Raw genomic sequence first — 23,601 nt, 5'->3', positions numbered from 1 at the left:
TATGTCTATGGGTAAAAGGGTTAATGTCACGGTCCGCTCCTCGGACCGTGGACTGACTTTATTATTTAGCCATTGTCTGACCTTTTATGGTATTGGACCCTTTTGGACCCTTTTGGCCATTCTTTCTGTTGTCTTGTTCCCTGTTCTCCATGTACTGTTATTTTGTAGTGTTGTCCTAGTGTTTCCTGTTTTGCCTTGTTGCCGCTTCCTGTCTTGTCTTGCCTGTACATGATTGCATTTTGGAGTTCACCTGTGGCCTGTTCAGTCTCAGCCAATCATGTGTTTATTGTCCTTTGTTCTCACCTGTGCCTAGTTAGTCCTTGTCTATTTATTTGCCCCTCTGTTTCTAGTCAGTGTTGGTTCATTAATGTTGTTGCAGTGTTCTGTCTGTTACCTGTTGCCCTTATATTCCCTGTTTAAGTAATAAATCCCCCTACATCTGATTCATTCTGTCTCTGCTCACTGTCTGCGCTTGGGTCCTACACTTCTCTGCCCCGCACCGTGACAGTTAAAAAAGCAACAACACCAGAAATATTCAAAAAGACAAATCAAAAGTACAATATTTCTATTTGAAATGTAGCGGAGTGAAAGTCATGTCATGTACTTGTAAAAAACTAAAACTAAAAACTCCAAAAATGTACTATCCACCACTGGAAGCCAGGCAGCCTTTCACCACATACTGTATAGCAGTGACAGAGAATCCCAGCGGACACACCACAGTCAAACTGTATTTGCTAATTATTCTGAGCATTCATTTTGGGTTAATCTACTTGAGGTTAATATAATCCCAGCAATGTAAATGAATTGTTCTGATGCAGTAAACCATCTGGTTCACCCTACAGGTCAAACATGTCATGGATTAACGTTGTGAGGAAAATCTAAGCTAAATTATATCAACCATGACTTCACTTGAACAGGATAGTGTGGAAATACCATAACACCATAGTTCATAATAGTTTTTGTCTGTTTTTTTTGTTTTGTTTGGGGGGGGGGATTATTTTCAACACCACTGACTCATTCACCCTCACATATTTAGATCATATTTAGATATTTAGATGGTGTGGCCATGTATTCTATTTTTGTGTCCATCACTACCAGTACAAATTAATATTTTAATGAGTGAAAATGTTTATTTTAGATTTTTTATTACAGCAAATGCTTCTCTCAAGTTATTAACACTATGGAATGAACAAATTCACACACATCAAACTGTTAATAATCTTACAACATAATTAGACTTGGAGCTCAAGCAATTAAAAACTCCCACACATAACAAATCTAGAATGCAAATTTCACTCAGAGCATAAAAATGAACCCATAAGTATTGACCTGTAAGGGTCGATTTTCACACTCTCTGAGTCAAAACAACACTCTGGATTTTACTATGCAGCACCAAAACATTGATAATCCACAGTGAAAACATGCAGTTTGTAGAGATCGCCCCGAAAAGTTGTCTCTATTTCTTTGCCCTTGAGGAAAGGCAACGCGCATTACAAGCAAATGAGAGCGCTTTCCATTAATTATGCCTAGCAAATGAGATTATCCACAGCTGTCAGAGCCCACACACACACACACACACACACACACACACACACACACACACACACACACATTGGACAGAAAGCGGGTGCTTCTCACTTCCACTGCTGCCATGCCTAATTTCATTATTCTATTAAATCAGGATCATTAACAATGGCTGGATGGAGAAATTTGACTTCTGAGGTTTGATAAACACGCATGCTGTAGATTGTGATGCTCTCCTCCCCTCCCCTCTCCTCTCCTCTCCTCTCCTCTCCTCCTCTCTCCTGTCTTGTCTCATGAATGACAGTCAAATTGACTGTTATGTAAAGTAACTGTGATGACCATAAATATTTCTGAAGTTGGTGCTGGTGTGCCAGCATCACAACACAACTGTAGTCGGGGGGAAAACAGCCAGAAATATTTATCCTGAATATTTGTGCTACCAACCAGCGCTGAATAAAACATGATTATTAGTAGCTTGTTTATGGTGTCGTATAATTTTTTTTACAACCTGTGTGGCTCATATTTATGATGGGTGCTCATAATTCTGGAAGGTACTATATTTAACAGTCAATTCTGCAAGTGCTAAGCGCCCACATGTACCCTAGCATCCCGATTCTGGAGTGAACATTGAGCAAAAATATATCAGCTTGTAGATCGTCTATTTACGGCAAAAAGATTTTGTGTAGAGGGAAATACTTGTAGACCTTACAGAGAGATATATGTATATATTGTTGCTTAAATGTCCAAAACTGTTATTTAAAGGAGTAGTCCACCCAAAAAAGTACTTATTTTCTATCAATTACACACCCCATGAAGCATTGAATTCATGGAATGCGACAGTTTTTGTCGCATTCCTAAGGCAATAGACTCAAAAAGTCTCGTACCGGATACATTAGCGTCTTTCCGCCGGTAACCAAATTATTGGCTAAGGAGTGCGACAAAAACAAAAAAAATCTCCATGAATTCAGTGCTTCATGGGGTGTGAAAATAAGATTTTTTTGGGGTGAACTACTCCTTTAAACAACCTGTGCTCCTATGGATCCAGTGTATTTATTATTAAGCTCTTGTTAAATACTTAAAAATCTGAAAACAAATATTGTTCCAAGATACCGCCTACAAAGACTTGAGTTGTGGAGGTAACAATCTGGGTAATGGGCATTCATACCATGTGTCGATCAAAGGCTTGAACGTGTCACCATCACCAATACTGCCAGGGTTGGAGGTTCGATTCCGTGTCTAAGGCCTAAGTCATACTCCGTAGTACTACGCGTGGCTTGCTGACGAGATCACTCGTTATTGGTAAGCGACACTGTTGTGCGATGGAGTAGCTCTTAATTAAGCTCAACTCAGTCGCTAGAGCATGGCACAAAACCTGCCAGGGGTTAAAGGCAAGCTTCATGCTAAACGCTACACAGCGTGGGTGGCAGCAGATGGCAAAGGCGCTGCCACATCAGTAACAAACGCCTTACGAGGAACAAAGGCGTTCAAACCTGTTGAGTAACTTGACAGTTGGGTAAAATATAAAAGTGTGGAATGCTTGAAACCTGCACCTTTTTGAATGATAATAACTGCAGTGTGCCTAAACAGTATAGTTACAATGGAGTCCTGCTTTACATTTTCCAGAATGTGTGCGATCAAGCTGACAGGTGCATTGGCAAAGGCATTGTCAGGTTGCATCCTGATTAACCTGTACTTGCACTGAACACAAAGAGGAAGAGAGGGTGTGTACGTGTGCGTGTGCGTGTGTGTGTGTGTGTGTGAGAGAGAGAGAGAGAGAGAGAGAGAGAGAGACAGGGGCAAGTGGTTTTGGATGTGTACTGTACAGTATGTGTGCACATTTGTGTGTGAATGAGAAGGAGGCAGAGGGAATGAGTTGTGTGGGGGAGAGAGTGGGAAATAACGAGTTGGGGGGCACGTGTGTGTGCATGTTTGTGCGGTGCGTGCATGTGTGAGAGAGCAAGCACAAACGTAAAACTATAAATGATAGAGACTCAGAGAGGAGAGAAATCAGGGGTTATGATGATGAAACTTCAAGTCAAACACCATTACTATTTCTTTTTCATCCTAAAATAAACAGCCTCATTAAGCTGAGATGATGCACTCCATCGGATCATTCCCTCCTCCTCCCCAACCTCCACCTGTCACCTTCAAAAAGCCAAGGAATCACATCATTACATCTACATCCCCCCGCCCGGCCCTCGCCCGTACCAACCCACTGCTTAATAGCCTTGCACGCCTAATATAACTGCAAGGTGCAAGGTTAATGCATAATAGTTTAGTGTGCAACTGTTCATTATCACATGCAGTGCCCCCTATTATAATTGGCACCTTTCACACAGACAAGACAGAAAGGCGCTAAAAGTTCTACCACACCAAACTATTTTGGGCAGAAGATTTAGGAGAGAATTTTTGATTCAGTGGTAAATTGTTTGCTTTGGAAAATATTTTTGAAAAGACAAAAATGGCTTCTAGTCTGTGAATCATGGAATCTAGAAACCAGGGTACTTCCGAAATAGGTCAGTGTGCAGTTACAGTACTGACATTCTTGGACACAAAACTCGAAAATCCTCAGAGAACTCAAATACAATATACAGCTTCATAGCATAATTGCCTAATTCATATTTGTAAGGTTTTCAGGAGAGACAAAACAAAAAAAAATCACTTACAGCCTATGTCACCTGATGACTTAGATGACTTAGGCAGAAAGTAAAAAACGAATTTAGCCTAAGTCATGTTTATCTGCCTTTATTTATATCTGCCTAACTCTACTCTCGTAACACTGCTGATTCACCCTGCCTTATTGCCAATGTTCTCTGCCTATCATAATGCTTGTTACATTCAAAATCATTTCTGCCTAAGTCAAAAAGTTGACATTAAATCACTTTCTGCCATGTCATTTTGGAATGTAACAAGCATTCTGATTAGCTTAAGGACATAGGTAATAAGGCACAACGATGCAGCAGTGTTAGGAGAGCTAGGCAAAAATGTCAATTTGACCAAAAAGTGAGTTAGGCAATTATGCTATGAGGATTCTAGCGTAATGCTATGCAATTAACGCTATCCTACTACAAATGCGAGGAATCTCTGTACATCTGTGTGTCCGTATATAGTTCACATATCTCAATGTCCCATTACAGAACATGTTTGCATTTTTCAAAGAGAACACACCATAGTGTGAATGTACCGAATACCTGCTCTTTCCATTAATTAGTCGTTCCATGTGAATCCAAGTGAAAGCAATGGTCCATGTACATGTACTTTCAGTACAGTATGTCATCATTAGCAGTAGTAGGTGAAGCAAGAACCTATTACTACGTGTGCACACTGCCACTACTGCACAGTGCAGTTTAACCCATTAAAACGGGGAAACGGGAAAGCATCTGTGTCATTTTAGATTTGAGCTAAAAAAAAAAAGCATTATTTTATACTTTGGCTATTCAAAAATTGTGAAATGTTTTGCAAATCTTTGAATATAGATATTTTTTCAAGAGAACATTTTTTTAACTCAAATCTTTGCTTCTGTGGGTCCCTGGAACAAAATATTTTGAGATGGGGGGTCGGCAGCCAAATACATTTACATTTTGGGGATCCTTGACATGAAAAAGTTTGAGAACCACTGATATAGCAACATAGGTTTATCAGAAAACTGAAAATGTGACATTTGTAGAATCAGCTTCATGTCCACTTAAACCCCAGGTATTGTGGGGAAAGCCTTCGCTGAAAATATAGCAATATTTTCAGCGAAAGCTTTCCCCACAATAACAAAAAACAGAGAATACACTAGTATTGAGCCCTGAGGGACTCCAGTTACCCATATGGGGTTTATTTGGTTAATAGGTTCATTCTGTTCTACATGGTAGAGCTGACTGTGGCATCTATGGCTGACTACAGGCATCGGGTATACTAGCACTCTCACCTGCTCCACTTCTCGCTGTACCAAATGGATGTTGCTAAATAGCTGCAAGGCATCAGATCAATCTAAGGGGAATTGGGGTCATTGGTTCAGGGGCTAACACTAACCCAGATTGCCCCACATGTGTGCGGGGCAATCTGTTAACCCATTAAGACCTGAGGCCGATTAAATTTTTTTTTTCCTAAATCCTAACGCTTTAAAAAAAATGTATTCAAAGATTTGCACAAATGTTCACATTTTTTCAAAAATAGCAGATCTACAAGCTCATAGTGCGGCACTCGGTGCCACGCTATGAGCTTGTAGATCTGCTATTTTTGAATAGCCCAAAAAATCTAAAAATGACATTCCCGGTCTCAATGGGTTAAATTGTCAATGCTGAAGTACCGTATATCTCCTGAAGCCAAGACCCAACATGAATAATGGAGAAAAGAAAGAGAAAAGATTAGTTTCTCTGACTCATCCGGCTAAAACCCTGTAGCGCATTATGTCACATTTGTGGGCTGTGTTGTTTTAAATGCAGAATATCATACATAGAGTGAGACGCTTGGTATTATTAAGAAAGGGCATACTCTCTAAATAACAAAGACGGGAGGGGTCATTAAAAAATAATTACAGATCTTTTGTCATTGTTACACATACGTAAAAAGTCAAACTACTTTCCTCATCATAATTATCATCATTATAATGGGAAAAAGATGATTCATTATCATTATAGTATAATCATTTACTCTCCTCCGCCTCAGTAATAGCCACCACAGGGAGAACACAGGCTTCTCCAAACCTTTTCACCTCTCGCCAATTCCTTGGACCCTGTGAATCACTGCATCCCATCATCACGTGACAAATGTGACAATGAAATGATCACGCCGCGTTCGTTGCCTGAAACCCCTGCAGCTCCTTCATATTAAATTCCAAACTCTGGGATCCTCCTCTGTGTTCGCCCGCTGTCTCTCCGGCCTTTCTTCTTTACCTCTCATCAAAATCCTCTCAAACTACTGCAGTTTCGCTACACACAAATGTAACGATATCACGACGGAGCTGAATTCAGAAAGGTCTCCAGCTTCTCATTCTAATCAGGCTCCTAGATCTCCCGTTTGAAATCCTTGGCTCTTATCACTCGTACCTTTCAATTACCCCCAGCTCGCTCTGAGCTGCCTCTATGTTTGTTTTCCTCTCCCTTCCCTTTGGAGAGTACAGTAATGGCCTCGCCTTCTTCCTTCCTTGGCTTCACATGTTATGTTTGTATTATCGCCATAAATGTGTATGTGTTTACCTCGAGTCCATCTCATTACTTTTACGGTCGACGATGAATATAAAACAATACGGTGGAAGCATCACTCTGTATAGCGATTTCGGTACAGGGACGGTTTCTTCCGCAAGAAATATCAGTTCAGTATAGTTAATAGCGTGATGTTTGTGATGCTCAATTAACAGATGGTGTCTGTGATGCCGTTGTAGGGCGAAGCAATGGTTTATCAACCATCATCAACCCCATGAGACACAGAGACGTTGGAATGACATCTGCTGAAGAGGGACACAATTCAGGTAAATATCTTTTAGTGTCCCGCCCATATGCTGGGCTGTTTGTCGATGTCGGAGACCTTGTATGTTCAAAACTGCTACTTTTCTGGAAATAGGAAAATGAACCTGTGTTCCAATTGATCCAAGTTATTATTAGACAAAAATATGAAATATGGAGATGATATGTAAATAGCTCTGGTCAGGTCTTAACCAGTTGAAAATACACAATATGTGGGTTCTCATTTTTCCAGTTTAATCAAAGTTTTAATAGTTACATCCTAATTATAAGTCTGTTTTTCTTCTTATCTAAAATGTGGATGTTGGTGGTGAGGTATTCCCTCTCGCCAGTGATATGCTGCCGTTATATTTTCAAGCCATCAAATTCCAGCTTCATATATATCAATTCCGATTATGTTATGCTTGCCAATCTATAAGTGGTTTCATTCACACTTGAGCCTGATTTATACTTCATCATACTGTATGACAGAGACGAGCACCGGAATTAGCTGATCTACAGTACAAGCTCACAACATGTTATGTTGATTTTTGTCAGGTCCCAGTGGTGTGGAGGTAAAAGAGAACCAGGATCACAGAAACCAGGTGGACTGTGAGGTACCAGCAATACATCACCTAGCGGGATGCTTCTGCACATCCCTCCCCAAGGGTGGGATGAGAGCACTGAAGAGGAAGCAGCCATTGGTGGATGGAAAAGACAGACTGCTTGACCAGAATCAACCTAAGAGAGCCTGTAAGAGAACAGCGTGGGCTGTCAGTCAGAAAAATGCCCTTGTTCAGCTGAACGAGCTGCGGCCAGGCCTGCGGTACGAGTTCACGGCCAAGACCGGTCCACTGCACGCGCCAGTGTTTTCTATCGGCGTAGAGGTGAACGGACTCTGGTTCGAGGGCCGTGGAACCACCAAGAAACAGGCCAAGATGAGGGCAGCGGAGCTGGCTCTGCGTTCCTTCATCCAGTTCCCCAATGCCTCCCAGGCTCACCTTGCCATGGGAAACTTCACCAGTCATCCCATGGATTTCACAGCGGACAGACTGGACATCCCTGACGTGTTCCTCAAAGAATTTGAGCCATCCTTGCGTGAAAAGTGTGATCTTATGCACCTTAAGCCAGGGAGGACAGAGTTGATCTCCGGCATGTGTAAACGTGGACAACTTGTGCGTCTCAAGTTAGACTTGCTGTCTTCAGCTAATTTAAAGAGACACCTGGTTAGTGCTTCACTTTCAGAGCAGCTCAGTCCGGTGGCACTGCTGAACAAACTGCACCCGGGGCTCAGGTACATCTGCCTGACAGAGAGACTGCAGGGCCGGCCGGTGCGGAGTTTTGTGATGGTGGTTCGGGTGATGGGGCAGATATTTGAGGGTTCTGGCCACAGTAAAATGGTGGCAAAGGCCCAGGCAGCCGCTTCAGCGCTGCAGGCTCTCTACCACATCAGCCTGGCGATGGATAGGAGGCTACTGGGCCACGCTACCAGCAGAGACAAAAGCCAGCTGCCTCAGGTGAGCAGGTCCATCTTTAAGGAGCCACATGTGGATCAGTTGTAAAGCATGCATTTATTGGTGTTTTCCAACATATTAATAAAACATTGCAGTCATAAAAATGATAAAACAAAATAAATAAAACAAGTGAGAAAATCCAAGGCAGTAACCAAATAAACAAAGTACCAAAAAAAGAAAACGAAGACACTGATTTGAAATTTAAAAAAACATTTGACATCATTATTTGACCTCATCTGCCAGTGTAGTCTCCCAGCATACCAGCTTTGAATGGGGTCATTGAATTTGCCCTGACTGGTATAGCTTCAGCACAGTCATCCAGCCCTCTAAATGGTCTGGATAAATGGGTCTGAGGTGCTCGCAATGCTACCAAATGGAGTGTGCCATGTAACGCTATGGCCGCTGTGTCCTGAGGCTCAAGAGGTGAATGGTGCCCTGCATGCCCAACCGTGGCTTCAGAACTACTTCATAATGCCTCTCTGACCGCAAAGATTCTTCCTCATGGCATCTTGCTGTCATGCATTATGAATTTTAGCAGTATTTCTCTCCACACACAGTTGAGTTCCGCATAGCAGGTGTGTGAGAGATGATGCAAGAGGTGGTTGGCGTACCCTGTCTGCAAGTAAGTTAGTAGCCTAAGTAAGTAAGGGAGTATTAGGCAACTTTATTTATAAAGTTGTTGCAAGGAGCTGTACAATGAACAAAAACATGACATGAATAGAAATAATAACGAATAAATAGTTTAAAACAAAACAACCTTAAAAGTTATTCACTTGTTGTTCCAACAAGTGAGTTTTTAACAACTTTTTACAGTAAAACAACCCACTGACATTGTATTTTTAGGTGAGACGGTTCCAGGGAGTGGGAGATACCACTGCAAAGGTTTCATCACCCTTAGGTTTTTAGCCTAGTTATCAGGACAGCCAGAAGACTTTGTCAGAAGTCTGTCTGTCTGTCTGTCTGTCTCTGTCGTGAGTCATGGATGTATTTATGTAATGTATGTCTGCCTCCTCAAAAGTAGACCAATCAGGCTGCCCATGTATGGTCCATGTATGCAAGAAACGGAAGAAATGCCTGATGAAGTGACAGTCATGCAGGGTGTGAAAGTTATATCAGTTGAAAAGTTGAAAATCAAGCAATGAAAAAGCACTTTTCTTCTTATTGGTCAAGTAATTCTTAAGAATTAGGCTTCACCACTGAATACATAGCGATTAGACTTTGTTTACAAACTGCACACATACAAACTTACTATCAATAGCAAGTGAATGGTTGGTATACTGTAAATGTAACTCCTGCTAACTTGCTAATTACCAACATTGAAAGCGAATTCTTGCATAGAGTGCAAGGGCCAGTAAAAGAGAATGGAATAGTAACATAAGATGGCAGATAAAAGTGACAGAAATACAACAAATGAATTTACTTTGTAACATCGGTATTGGCTTTTCAGAAACATGAAGGTTTCCCCCTCTCCCTGTCATAACCTCTATATTTTTTCTTTCACTCCTGCATATCAGTTCTCTCACGGCTCACTCTTCTGCTGATCACTTAGCATTAGCCCCCCCCACCCGTACACCCATACTCCAATCTGAACTGTCTATCAGCCACTGTGACGCATTAATGAACATTATTACAGCACATTAGGAGGAATCAAGGAGGAGCGTCAGCCGGCCCAAGGAGACGCAGACCAAGCGAGGAGGCGGTGTGAAGAGCATATTAATTTGACTGATAATTGTTTAACACACTCATTACACATGACCTTGTGTGCCATCGCCATCCAGGTAGCATCTCATGTTCTTTCAGCTTCCTCCCCAACTTGATGTGAATGGCTATTAGCACTGGGTGAATGCTTATAGCCTACTTCCTGATGTATGCTTAGTCATAGGACGGAGTGTACGTTAGGCATATCATGTGTACTACAGTGCCTGTGGTTTGCATGATATATATTTTAAAGGTAAACTCCACTGTTTTTTCAGCCTTATACAGTATCTCCATCATGTCGTTATCGGTAGGGGTAATGACCAATACAGCTGCTATCAATGCTGTCTGTGTGGCTGAAGCAAAATGAAGGCAACACAGATTGTCAGGGCTGTGACTTTGATTGATTGATTGATTGATGATTGATTGATTGATTTTATTTTGGTAAAAGATAGTTTTGTAAAATCACAATATAACTTAAACCCAATAAATTACATAGCATCACACAGCACGTCACATGAATTTACAAAATACAAAACCATTGAAAAAACTACCTAACCTGTGAGACATCAAAGCTCCAGCTATTGTCGCCTCTGCCACAGAATGACACAGAAGACTCATGTCACAAATAATAATAATAATAACTTTATTTATATAGCACTTTTTTAAACAGACGTTACAAAGTGCTGCACAGAAAACCACACAATTAAAATGGCAAAAGGGAAGACAGAAATATAAGATGATGCTGATAAAAGGGTAACATAAAAGAAACTAATACTAATAATATAAACTTAACTAATAATATTGATATTTTTTCAGTATTCAACAGAAGAGGCATGGTTATATGCCCATATATCCCCAATATTATTTTCCATTTCCTACTATAAAATGTTCCTACTATAAAATGTCAATTTGTTAATGCAAATTGACAAATTGACAAAACAATCACGTATCTGGCACTGGAGTATTCCTTAAAGTATGTATGGTCCCAGTGGGAATCATGCCATTAAGCAATAGGGAGGAGAACCCACAACCTACCTTGAGCTATACTAAACATGGAATCTCTGAAAATGTGGCAGAGCCAATCACCCTGCTATTTCTGCTGGTAATACATTGCTTTTATTTTCTGCTCCCACCAAGCAGCATTTATTTAGTCAGAAATTGGTAGAGATATTGAGGGAGACTGGCCCCTGAACCTGCTATATATCCATGGGCATCAAATATTATCTGCCTCCACCCACATTAGTGGAGGAGTTGGACAGTTTGACAGATACATTATTATGGATGGCTGCTGTGTCTTCTCCCCTATGCCGTCTCCCTCAAAGCTTTCCTGCTGCCTGTTTTGATAAAAGATAAGAAAAGAACTGGTGTGGACAGCCCACTTCTTTTTCACTTTGAAAAGAATAATACCCATATCCATGGATATATCCAGATACTGTAGATATTTCCATTGTATTCATTAGGGAATACAACTCTATAATGGAAACTCATGATTGCTCAGAATGACACCCTTCGTGACAGCGTCTGCCAAAGTATGCCAGACCCAGGAACTATGAGGAAGGACACTGGGTCCAGCTCCTCGTAACTCTGAGGGAGTTCAGGCAGAGGAGAGAACTCATGACAGTCATTGACAGCCTGTCACACACAGACTCACTGCAGTGCGGTACTGTGGTCCAGGTCTATTCTGACAGCAGTATGTGCATTACTGCAGACATGTAGAGAAGCCTTTCATGAGCTTTCGGGTTTTGGTCCTAGGCATACACCCTCCCGAATACTGAGAAAACATCAATCTGTCCCCTCCAATATAGAGTATAAAATGTTAAATATATCCTCATTTTATGAACCCTGTCAATGGATCTGTATCTTATTACCTATTTATTTTCATTGTTGATTTAAGGAAAACATAAGCAGTATCTCATGCCTTTGCTCCCAAGGCACATTTTAGTGCCATTTTGCTTGGCCTCTGTTAATCACAACTTACTAGACCATACCCGGTGAAGTGTGCAGGCGAAAGTAGTTGCAATCGTGGGGTTATTGCATGTCCTGTCGCGTGAGCAGTGTGCTTCCCCAACTCGTTTCCGCGCTGTAGACACACACAGGCGCGCCGCGGCGCATGCACAGTTTGATCAAGAGTCCACCATTGTTTGACACATAAACGCTAATAAGAAGCTGAGATTTGATGAAATTGAAAAACGGGCTTCACAGTTAAGTTCAGATGGTAATGGTCAATGGCTGTGTGCAAAATCAGAGCAATTGGTCCAGCCACTGAGGAGAACCGGGTAGCTTCACTCACCTACCACTACAGACAGAGGTTACTAGAATTATAGTAGGATAGTAGGATATACTTATATTCAGGTATGCAGAGCTGTCAACTCTCACCTATTGAGCAAATTGTCAAATGACCCTGCTGCTTGTGCTCACATGCACACATGCAACATCTATTTCTCATGCTGAGGAATCCGAAATGCAAAACTGCATTTATCAATTAATCTAGTTATGTCCTAATGCTTCCACACAAAGAGATATCAGACATTTAGTCATTTAATCTCCACCTCGTTTGTCCTATTCCTAAATCTCTGATATCTCTGTGTGTATCAAAAGACAATGATCGCCAAGGTCAGTCATTGTTTTTTTGGTCAAATCAAAGCAAGATTAGTTCATGCTTTTGTTATCCAAGCCGTGCTACTGATAAGTCTGACTGGCAGCGCTTAGGATCGAACCCAGAAGCATGTGATTAAAAGGCAAGCATTCTACCTTTTGAGTTACCTGTTTGACAAGAAGTGTTAGCATCCTGTATCAGTTAAACAAAATAGTAAAAAAAAAAAATTTGGGAGAGATACACACGGAGACTCTGAGAGGGAAAGAGACAGAGAGAGCTTGAAGCAGACAGCTTCTAGAGAGAGAGAGAGAGAGAGAAAAAGAGGGATACATTGGTGTGACAAATAGTGGAAGCAACTTGGATAAATCAAACTTAATCAGGGCTATGATGATTTCCATGAGAGCCATTTATCATGGTCCTAACATCACTCTGTCTCTGTGTGTTTTGTTTTATCATGATCCAACATCACTCTGTCTCCATGTCACATGTGTTTGATCATGGTTGAGATTAACCCTGATGAAGGCAGCTTAGGCGATGAAACATTGGTCTTGTATTTTAATGTGTCAATCATTTTGATTCATCAGAGCAATGAATATATGGAAACTCATAATTTGTATCCCCACTAGCAGTAGGCCTCTACGGGTGGCCATGCCCATCAGACAGCTTGTTAGTCCAACACTGTGGACCCAAAGAAGATATCTTGAACACTACTGACTGAATTGCTATGAACCCTACTGATTTTGTGACCCCATAGCCTCTCCTCTTTTGCCACCCCTTGGCTATTTTGGCCTATAGGTGTGGCAGATGGGTTCACTTATGGTATGTTACCGTAACTTACTTTATTTCACTTTAAAGCTTTTCAGGTAAAGGTTCAACAGACTGACCTGGTTGGGTGTAAAGAGCAACTCAGCCTCTAGGGTGGCGCTAGTTCGGCTTTTAAACTTTAGTCTTGTTCTTTTCATGGTCCCAACAGCACAATGCATCCATCTATTCATCTGTTTTCCTGCAGGGCTTTGCAGAGGCAATTTTCCACCTGGTGAGAGAAAAATACAGACAGCTGACGGACAGTTGCTGCGCTACCTCGCAAGCCCGTCATCACAAGGTGCTGGCAGGGATCGTAATGACCAGAGGTGGGTACTGCGACATGTCCCATTGACTTTTAATGCCAAAGGCAAATGTTTCACTGCAGCAGGAGGCAGTTGCAGCATTGAATCAAACAAAGTTATGTGGCACTTTTACAGGGCTCCAGGACAGTAGAATGCCCATGACAGGGAAAAGAATACAAGGGTAAATCTACAGTGTATATACGTTTTAAAATCACTGTTAATTCAGGGAATGTTCAATTCGAGTTTTTATTCGGTGGTTTGTTGGTTGTTGCTGGGAGATCCAAAAAATTAAAAATCTAACAAACGAACAAACTTTCTATGATTTTACATCAAAGTGGCAAAGTGGCTCTAAGGCTCCATGGAGACAGACATCTCTAACAGCCTATGAATGTTTCATGAGGTGAGATTGCAGCATAACAACTTAACAAGAATCATATTGCACAGCCTTAGTCATTGTTTTATGTCATACACTATTCATCAGACCCTCTCAATCTGTTTCCTGTATTCTGTTATCAGACGACATGGTGTTCATGTTATAGTGTGAGAATGTCATCAGTGTGTTCTTTTCATTAACCCAAATAGTCCAATTTAACTCTGTGAGTAGACTCAGTTAAATTAACACTGCATATTTCATCGTGTACAGTAATTAGTACACGGTTTTAGTATGTTTGTGTACACTGAAAATCGAATGAATTGTTTTCCTCTACCTTCTATGCCATTTCTATCATCCCTTCCTCACCTCATCTCTACACCTCCCTCCTCTCTACCCCCTCTCCTTCCCTCCCTGAAACATTGTTATCTCTCACTCATTTCTCTCTCACCCACTCTCCTCCTTTCCTTTCTTTCCCTCTATATCCTTGTCTCCCTTCCTCCCCCCTTCCCTATCTACTTCCCTGCTTTTCTTCCATCTGTGCCTTCCTTCTCTCCTGCCCTCCCTTCCTCTCAATCCCTTCCTCCCCTCCCTGCTCCGGGCAGGTTTTGACCTGCACGAGGCCCTGGTCGTGGCTCTGGGTTCGGGGACCAGGTGTCTGAGTGGTGACGCTGTCAGCCACCATGGATCAACGCTCAACGACTGCCACTCTGAGGTCATCGCCAGGAGGGCATTGGTTCGATTCCTCTACTCTCAGCTGGAACTGGCTCTCCGGTAAGGCCTGAAGACAGGATGGCTGAAGTCTGGCTATAGCGATGTTTAGCTTGCTTTTACATCAGTTATATTTTTTAACCTAATGGTTGATAGATTATTTGACCTGTATTCAGGATTTGACATGAATACTATCAGATAAAACACATTAGTCTAATAACGGTGTGATCGGTGAACATCCTCATCAGCAGTTATCAGCGACATTGCGATGCGAATTGCCAAAAGTTTGACTGGTTTCAACCCTTTTCTGCTTGTGTTGTGTCAAGCTTTCAGCTTGATCAACAGACGCCGCTCATTGAAATACATGAAAAAAACATCTGTCATTCTGTCACCTTAGTGGGTGGAGAGGCCACCTGGTAATCAGAACGTCACCCTGACCTGCCCAGTAATGTGTGTTGGACCCCCCCACTGGCAAAACACTTAGCTCTTATTCCTGAGACTATGTTGGCATGGTCTGCCACCTTTCAGATATAGCTGTGTGCATCTCATCCTTACATGCCATTCCTTTTCGGTTTCATGTTTTGAAGCTGTAATATCAATATTACAGAGCTTACTCTCGTGAAGGAGTTGCAAAGTGAGTGTTGGGCAGTAAACAACCTGTCAGATTTCACATCGCAACCTTTGACTGGCTGGTGATACAAATATAATTGACACAAGGAATACACAACAGACTTTGTGGATTACAAAAACATGAGATGATGTACAACTGCTGCACTACTTCCATGAGATTTCACGGCATACATTGTTGTTATCTTGTGGCAGAGATGTACGCTCTGCTGAGCACACCTTTCTAGTTTAAAGTACATTGGGTACATGTGTTTCACTTGTTGACATTGGTACAGGGACAGACTGACCCGATCAGTGTGATACGAGTATTTACAAAAACACAGTACAGAACACACAAGGAAAACTAAACAAAGGAATGCGTTTCACTGGAAGTGGAAGACCTCCCAAATGGACTTCCACTGTGCTTGTGCATCGAATGGGTCACGGTGACAGTGACTCAGATGGGGAAATGTTTGCCATTTAATTGTGAACAACCCTGATGCTCCTTTTGTGTGTGAAACCTCGGTTCTGACTTGTATTTTGGTCTAGTACCTCTCCCTGAGCTTATCGTCTCAAACTGAGTGAATAAAGGATGTTCTTTCCTCGTCTCAATTGTCTCCATAAAGCAAACAACCAGATGACGTGGACCAGTCCATCTTCATACCAAATAAAGGCTCTGGATACAGACTGAGAGACGGTGTCCTGTTCCACATGTTTGTCAGCTCCTCGCCGTGTGGAGACGCACGACTCAACTGTCCGTATGAACTCACTGCTACCAGTAAGATAAACACCCTGCTGTTCATCTTAATACACATTGTAGTGATTGAACTAAATTTGGCCCAATACCGCCTTCAGTTCGGTCACGGTGGCGTTTGGACTCACCAAAAGTTTGTTCTTGACGCGCTCGCCTCGCTCACTCCAGCCTGGCTCCTTCCAGCAGCACTTGTATTGGCAATAATAATAACACCCCAAAGTCACCCTTGTGTGTGTATTTCCTAATTCCTTTTGTTTCTATGTTTGTTTCCTAAATTCCTAAATGTGTGCTATAACGTGCGGTAAGAACTGTTGCTTCTCTCCGAGTCCAAACACACCGGAGTTGCACACGTGTGTTCATTATATCATTGAGTAGGTGACGTGAACCACCACCAATGCGCCATATGCTCCCTTGTGGCTTGGCAGTGCAATGACACCACCAAATAAGGAATATAAATCAAATACATCAAAAACACCCATATTGGCTCCTACACACATGTTTAAAATATTCAAAAACGTCATGCAAAAATGTCCATGTATATTGGAGGAGAAAAATAATCACATGAGTTACAATTAGCTGTTTGTCTAACACTGGCACATTTACTGTAAAGTTGACTAAATCAGCACTTTAATAAAAATAAGCATAATTCAATGATGGTTGTTCAAATTGTGGGGATTTGAAACCGAGACCTTCCAGTAATGATCCTTTACCCACCAGACCCCAGAAGACTGGTATCTTAAGCCACTGACCTCAAATAGCCATAGCCTCTGGGTGCAGGCCCCAAATTGTGAAATGGCTTAAAAAAGGGAATAGCTAAAATTGACAATCTATAACCGCAAAATGCATCACATGGCATTTTTAATTACAAATAAATCAATGTAAATCAAAAATCATATAAACATAATGTATATATTTTAGGATAATAATTTTTTCCACTCCTTTCCAAATGGCCCCCCTTTGGCCCGGCCCCCACTTTGAAAACATGTGTCTTAATAGTCCAGGAGCCAAAGGGGGATTTTTGGCTGAACCTGTTTCCGTCTGTTTTTTTCTCAATTGATTTTTGTAGCTTGGGGTCACCGCTTAAGAATTCAAGAGGGTGCCCAGTGATATCCTTTGGGTTTAGATATTAACCCCTTCAAGCCTAAAACACCAAAATCTTTCAAATTAGATAATATGAAATTGTATGAACAGAAAAATAGGGTTTAAGAGATTTCATGCAAAATATATTCAAATCAAAACCATCAAATTTACTTAGTCAAAGATGTATTCATACATGTTTTTGATTCTATCTGTGCCTCCCCTTCCACTGACCCCAGACATTCCTTTTTTAATGTTGTCTCTCTGCCCCTCTTTCTCTCAGACACCAGCAGCCACAGGTTGGTGAGGAAGTTTCACTGTCACCTAAGAATGAAGATAGGAGGTGGGGAGGGGACGCTTCCTGTCACAGCAGCACCCAGAGCCAATCAGAAATGTGATGCTGGAGCGTTGCCGGGGAGACCACGCGTCACCATGTCCTGCACCGACAAAATAGCCAGGTCAGCTGACACACACCTGCACTGCAATATCCTGAGTGTTCGTTTAACTCAGATTTAACTATGAGACTGTACGTCAGTTGAAACTCATTAACCATTTAAACCCTCTAGAGTTGGACTGGACCTGAGATGTCTCTGTACTTGTAGATCTGCTATTTTTGCTGATCTGCTATTTTTTTGACTAATGGTCAAGTGGTTAAACTCAATCTCAACCGCGTCTCTCTCTCTCTCTCTCTCTCTCTCTCTCTCTCTCTATGAATAAAGACAACAATTTTCAGCGAAAAGATTTGGTGTAGAGTAGACGGGGAAAAAGGAGGGCCCCTTAGTATAGACCCTTGGGGGACACCAGTCGAACGAAGCAGTTTAAGTGGTTAAGGCATATAAAGCCATATTCCAACATGTCTCATCTTCATGATTACAGGGGAACTGTAGTTTTCATCTGGATTCAGCCAAACAGGTTATTCCCCTCAAAGAGCAGGTGGCTGTGATATGGTGCACCAGCTTGCTAATAGGCTGTAGTCTAGACGGTCAGATGCTGGTTAAACTGTGATGCTTCACAGAGTGCCTAGCTTCATGGTGCAGAGGAACCCACTGATGAATGGCTGCTTTCCATGTCCTACGGACCTCCTTCGCCTTTTAATGTCAAAGACCCTCAGTTCGATATGCGTTAGGCCACAGATTGATCTCTGGGACCCAAATATACACTGTAGAATCGTCAGTGTGAACTTGCATAATCCTTGGGAATTAGAATTTGTATTCTTCCTTAAGGGTACGGACACACCAAACGTTGTGTCTGCAGCCTATTATGGCCGTCTTTTTGCAATGGTTTTTAATGGGTGTTTTCACATGGAAAGCCACGCAATGGAAACAAAACGCTCCATTCCCATTGAAAACCATTGTAAAAAGACGGCCACATAGGCAGAATCAAAGTTAGGTGTGACCTTTGTATCGTTTTTTTTTCCCATTTAGGTTAAAAACAGGTTAAAAACTACAGCAGATTTGTGTAAAACACAACAATCTTCAACAAACTCTGAACATTGGAGGGAATTTGGGTGGAAGAATTTAATACGCTTTTTTATTACACCTAAAATCAAAAGTAAACAACTGAGAAAGCAGCAGTATTGTTGGAGACAGTGTGGACATCTGAACGCCAATCATTCACATACATTCTGGTCGTGTAAGAAAATACAGTCATTTTGGGACAGTGTTCTCCGGATTTTGGAGGAAGTAATGGGTTACAAGATTGTCAGTGATCCCCGGATTTTATATCTCGGATTGACACCAGAGGACATAATAGGACATGAGGACATATATCTGTTCAAAATATTGACACTGGCGGCTAAAAAAGCCATCACAAGGAAATGGCTGAAAACAGATCCTCCTAGAGAGGAGCATTGGTTTGATATTATTGAAGAAATATGTCTTGTGGAAAAAATGACTTATATTCTGAGGACTAAAGCAGAGATATTTGAGAAACGTTGGGAGAAATGGTATTTGTATGTATACCCCCCGCCCTGTTTTTTTCTTTCTTCCTTTTCATTTCATTTACTGTATTGTACTTTACTGTATTGTCTTTTTTCCCCCTTTTCTGTCATGTCAATTCTGAAGGTATTTTGTTCTTGTCCGAAAAATAAAGACTACAGCAGATTAAAAACTGATGGTCGACCGGAAAACAACCCAGTGTTTCATCCCCCTTTAATTGTCTCAACAGGTGGAACGTTGTGGGCCTGCAGGGGGCGCTCCTCTCCGGCCTTGTGGAGCCGGTGTACCTGTGCAGCCTGACAGTGGGGACACTGTGCCACGGCGGCCACCTGGCCAGAGCCATGGCACGACGTCTCAGCCACGCCGGTCACCTGCCCTTCCCGTACAAACGCAACCGCATGCTGCTGGGCTGTGAGTTCCCCAACACTGTCAAATCCTGAGTACTCATTTAACTGGTAGAGAGTTAAATTAACACGATGTGTTTTCATAACCACTTCACCACTTAAAGTATAATCCTCAGTGTTAATTCAACTTTGAGAGTGTAATGCAGTGGTTCTCAAACTTTTTCATGTCAAGGACCCCCAAATTGATGTGTATCAATTTGACCCCCATCTGTATTACGGTAAACATCTTTCAAACATAGCAGATGTACAAGCTCCCAGCTCTGTGAGCTTGTACATCTGACATTTCTGAATAGCCAAAGTATAATAAATAAGTGGTTAAAAATAATTGTAATGCCATATTAATAATTTAGCTGGGGACCCCTTGGAACCCCCCCTCCCTCACACTTTGAGGACCAGAATGGACCATTACACTCTCAGAGTTAAATGAACACTGTACTGTCTGTACGTAATCATAATGTCACTTCCTGTACCACACCTCTGCACTCACATGTTGTTATCTACATATATAAATATACCTGCTTTATTAATGTAATACCAGAGGTTGCAAGGTAATGATGTGGATAGAATTCATATGTATCAATAATTTGATTGCCAATAACTGTAATTATGTTTTGAGAAGTGCTATATAAATAATTATTAACTATAAATTGCTCTACTTTGACAGTGATTACACTGAGAACGTGTTGGGAAATTGACACCTATCAGATCAATAATCCATTCACTCATTCAGTCGCTCACTGTTGCTGATACACTCTTAACACACATTGTAAGCAGTGATACTCAGATTTGAACCCATGCCTCCGAAGAGACTAGAGCCCACGCTAATGCGTGCATTCTGCACCCACATGGTATGCACCCTAATGTCTATCGAGTTGTCCAGTATAGGGTTCAAGAGGTTAACAGCCAGGTGAAACCAGGATGAAAGCTTCCATCTGGTTTCAGCTGATCAGTTGAACAGCAGGTTTCTCTTTGTCTCCCCTGTGACAGGTCTGAGCAGCAGTGAGGCTCGCCTGTCAGGCAGGTGTCCTACCCTCAGTGGGAACTGGAGCTGTGGGGACAGCGGTCTGGAGGAGGTCAGCACCTCTACGGGACGCAGAGCGGACTCGGGGGCGCCGTCGCGACTCTGCAAGCGCTCCCTCTTCACCCGTTGGCAGAGGCTGAAGGTATTTTGTTCAAAACAGAGCACTCCTGCAAACTTTGGAAGCCAATCTTATCCAATCAGGATGGAATATGAAAAATGTGAAAGACCCGATTTGTTTAATGACTATAGAGATACTGTGTACCAATTTGTGTGATGTTTGGACAAGATCTGTAGTACTGTAAAAAAAATAGTTTAGCAAAAAGCGCCCCCCTGGTGGCGCTATTACAGGCCCAGGTGAAAAATGTGGGGCAGAAGTTCTGCTCTGGCTTCCAGGGAGTGTGTGGGCACAATTTCGCTGTGATCAAGCCAACGATGCTGGAGATTAGCTGTCCATAGACGGACACACGGACGGACACACACGCACACACACACGGACAGACGGACAGACAGACAGGGTGCAAAACATAGTATTGGCCATGCCTTTCGGCTTGGCCGATACAACAAATGCATTGCAGTTACTGATATCCACAGGCTGTTTAATTATCCCCCTACTAATACCATTTGTCTTTCCTAAATGACACGCCTCGTCAAGGCATTCCCTCAGGAAAAAAAAGCCAAAACAAAACACCTGTGATGATGTTTTGATGAAGCAAGGTTTAATCTCCACTGTGAAATTAAATATGTATGCTGAGTCATGGCCCCGGTTAGACTTTTGATGACAGCAGAGAGTGGCAATTATTTAGAAAAGCATCTGAATCACTTTGCACAACAAAACGCTCCCCACACCCTAATGTCACACACGCAACACAAGACGCACAGGCGCTTGAAAGAGATGCCATTTTTTGGCTTTGGCTCATTACGTCTCAGAGAGAGACACTGATAATAATGAAAGGGGAAAATAGCGCGAACAGAGAAAGGGGGAGAAGGGAGAAAGCATGAGAGAGAGGGCTGAGACAGAGGAGAAGTGGAGATAGACTGAGAGACAGACCCAGAGTGAGAGAGAGAGAACAGGCTGAGACCAGAGTGGAAACAGACAGAGAGATATATGAAGTGAGACAGACAGACAGAGATAGGGGGGGGCATTAAAGACTGTGTGAGATATTATGAGTGAGTTAAAGGCTGAAGGATGTTCATTTGCATTGTGAGATCTAAATGGAGGTCGCTCAGCCAACTGTTGAGAGCTGCACTTTGTCGGCTCATTTCGTTCTAATTCTGTTCCTTCTCCTCTCTGTCACGTCTCCATTCCTTTATCTTTGTGCTTATTCTCTTTTCTGTCCTGTTATTTTTTCAAATTCTTTCATTCATTCTTTGTCTACCACTATGATTTCTCTCTCTTTCCATCCCTCCATTTATCTCTACTTTTTTCTTATGTTAAACTTTTCTCCTCCCTCTTATCTGCAATTCTTTCCTCCTCTCCCTCTTATTCCTCCCAGCATTCCCTCTCTCCCCATCTCATCTGTTGTGCTACTTCCTCCTCTCTCTTCATATACTTTCTTCCTCTCTTCTTAGCTTGTCCTCCGCCTCCACTTTGCCCTCTCCTCCTATTATCCTATTACCTCCTTATTCTAACCCTTCCTTTCTTTCCAACCGCTTTCCCCTCCCCGTGTTGTTTTTTTTGCTATTTTAGTTGTTTAGTCCTTTGGAAATTGTATGAATGTATTTATTATTGATTTTATTTTCCTGTAGGCCTATCTCTCTGCTACCCCCATGCATGTTATCCTTTTGACAGATATGTACAAATATATATTCATTTTGTCAATAAAAACATCAGTCCATCAATCAACCTTCTCTCTCCCCCTCTCAGTTGAACAGAGAAGCATCAGACACAGAGGACCGCACTGCTATAAGGACATACTCTGGCTCAAAGATGGCGTCCCGGTCCTACCAGAGAGTCAGACAGCAGTTTGCCGTTGCTCTCCGAGACGGAGGGCTTGGGGTCTGGACCAGGAAACCAACAGAACTGGACCAATTCACTGTCACTGTGTGATGGTGTGTGTGTGTGTGTATGTTTGTGTTCATTTTTAAAGAATTTGGTTCAGCATGAGCAAGCGAATGAATGACTAAAGGTATCCACAAGTTTCCTAGGGCGTTGTGGGCATCACTTCCTGTCAATTTGATCCAATCAAATCCCATCAAATCCAATCCAGTCCAATCAAATCGACAGGAAGTGATGCCCACAACCCCTAGGAAACTTGTGAATAGATTGAGTGAATTATTATTGGGGTAACGTGTGTGTGTGTGTGTGTGTGTGTGTGTGTGTGTGTGTGTGTGTGTGTGTGTGTGTGTGTGTGTGTGTGTGTGTGTGTGTGTGTGTGTGTGTGTGTGTGTGTGTGTGTGTGTGTGTCGTAAAGGGTGTTTCAGCAACAGTGAGTGACTGAATGAGTGAATGGATTATTGAGTGATACAGTGAGTAGTTCATACTGCTGCCCCATGTCCAGTAAGAATAGCAATAGATGCCCAAAGATTATTCTATATGGCTTTATCTAGTTTATAAGTGTTGTTCACACTCAGACCTGTTGTTTACCATCACAGTGTTAAATGATTCTGTTCAAAAGGAGATATTTATTTCCTTTTTGGCTTTCAAAGGAATATTCTTGTTCTTTTCAAGGTTATTACTTTCTCGCACAAATAGTCATAATTTTCTAAATAATTATCACGCCGTTTGTTTCTGTCCTCTGTTGGGTGATGGGTAGGCATCCAGTAAGCTAATCTAAAGTGTGGGTTAGATTTATATACATATTTGACATATGCAGCTTGTCTCTTGATCTCATAGAGGTATAATATACCGGGTTAT

The 23,601-nt window shown here is 41.9% G+C and overlaps 1 protein-coding gene across 2 annotated transcripts in view; it reads left to right on the top strand.

The window, feature by feature from the left end:
- LOC311045382 (double-stranded RNA-specific editase B2-like) overlaps nucleotides 1–22,948 on the top strand; it is a 34,029-nt gene extending 11,081 nt beyond the window's left edge. Inside the window, exons 2-10 of one of the 2 annotated variants that reach the window (XM_084057228.1) lie at nucleotides 6,896–6,982; nucleotides 7,512–8,470; nucleotides 13,771–13,891; nucleotides 14,843–15,011; nucleotides 16,181–16,332; nucleotides 17,669–17,843; nucleotides 19,552–19,733; nucleotides 20,714–20,889; nucleotides 22,612–22,948. In XM_084057228.1, the coding sequence (XP_083913354.1) occupies nucleotides 6,896–6,982; nucleotides 7,512–8,470; nucleotides 13,771–13,891; nucleotides 14,843–15,011; nucleotides 16,181–16,332; nucleotides 17,669–17,843; nucleotides 19,552–19,733; nucleotides 20,714–20,889; nucleotides 22,612–22,794 (2,204 nt within the window). In that variant the 3' untranslated portion in view covers nucleotides 22,795–22,948. Of the gene's footprint in view, nucleotides 1–6,871; nucleotides 6,983–7,511; nucleotides 8,471–13,770; nucleotides 13,892–14,842; nucleotides 15,012–16,180; nucleotides 16,333–17,668; nucleotides 17,844–19,551; nucleotides 19,734–20,713; nucleotides 20,890–22,611 lie in introns of both variants that reach the window. The other variant, XM_084057227.1, reaches the window with a different exon arrangement.
- Nucleotides 22,949–23,601: the final 653 nt, after the last annotated feature.

This window comes from Gymnoscopelus microlampas, assembly GCF_963454915.1.
Source record: "Gymnoscopelus microlampas genome assembly, chromosome: 5".
NCBI classification, from domain to species: domain Eukaryota; kingdom Metazoa; phylum Chordata; class Actinopteri; order Myctophiformes; family Myctophidae; genus Gymnoscopelus; species Gymnoscopelus microlampas.
Note: the sequence above shows the minus strand (reverse complement) of the source record. Positions and strands in the feature narration are given on the sequence as shown.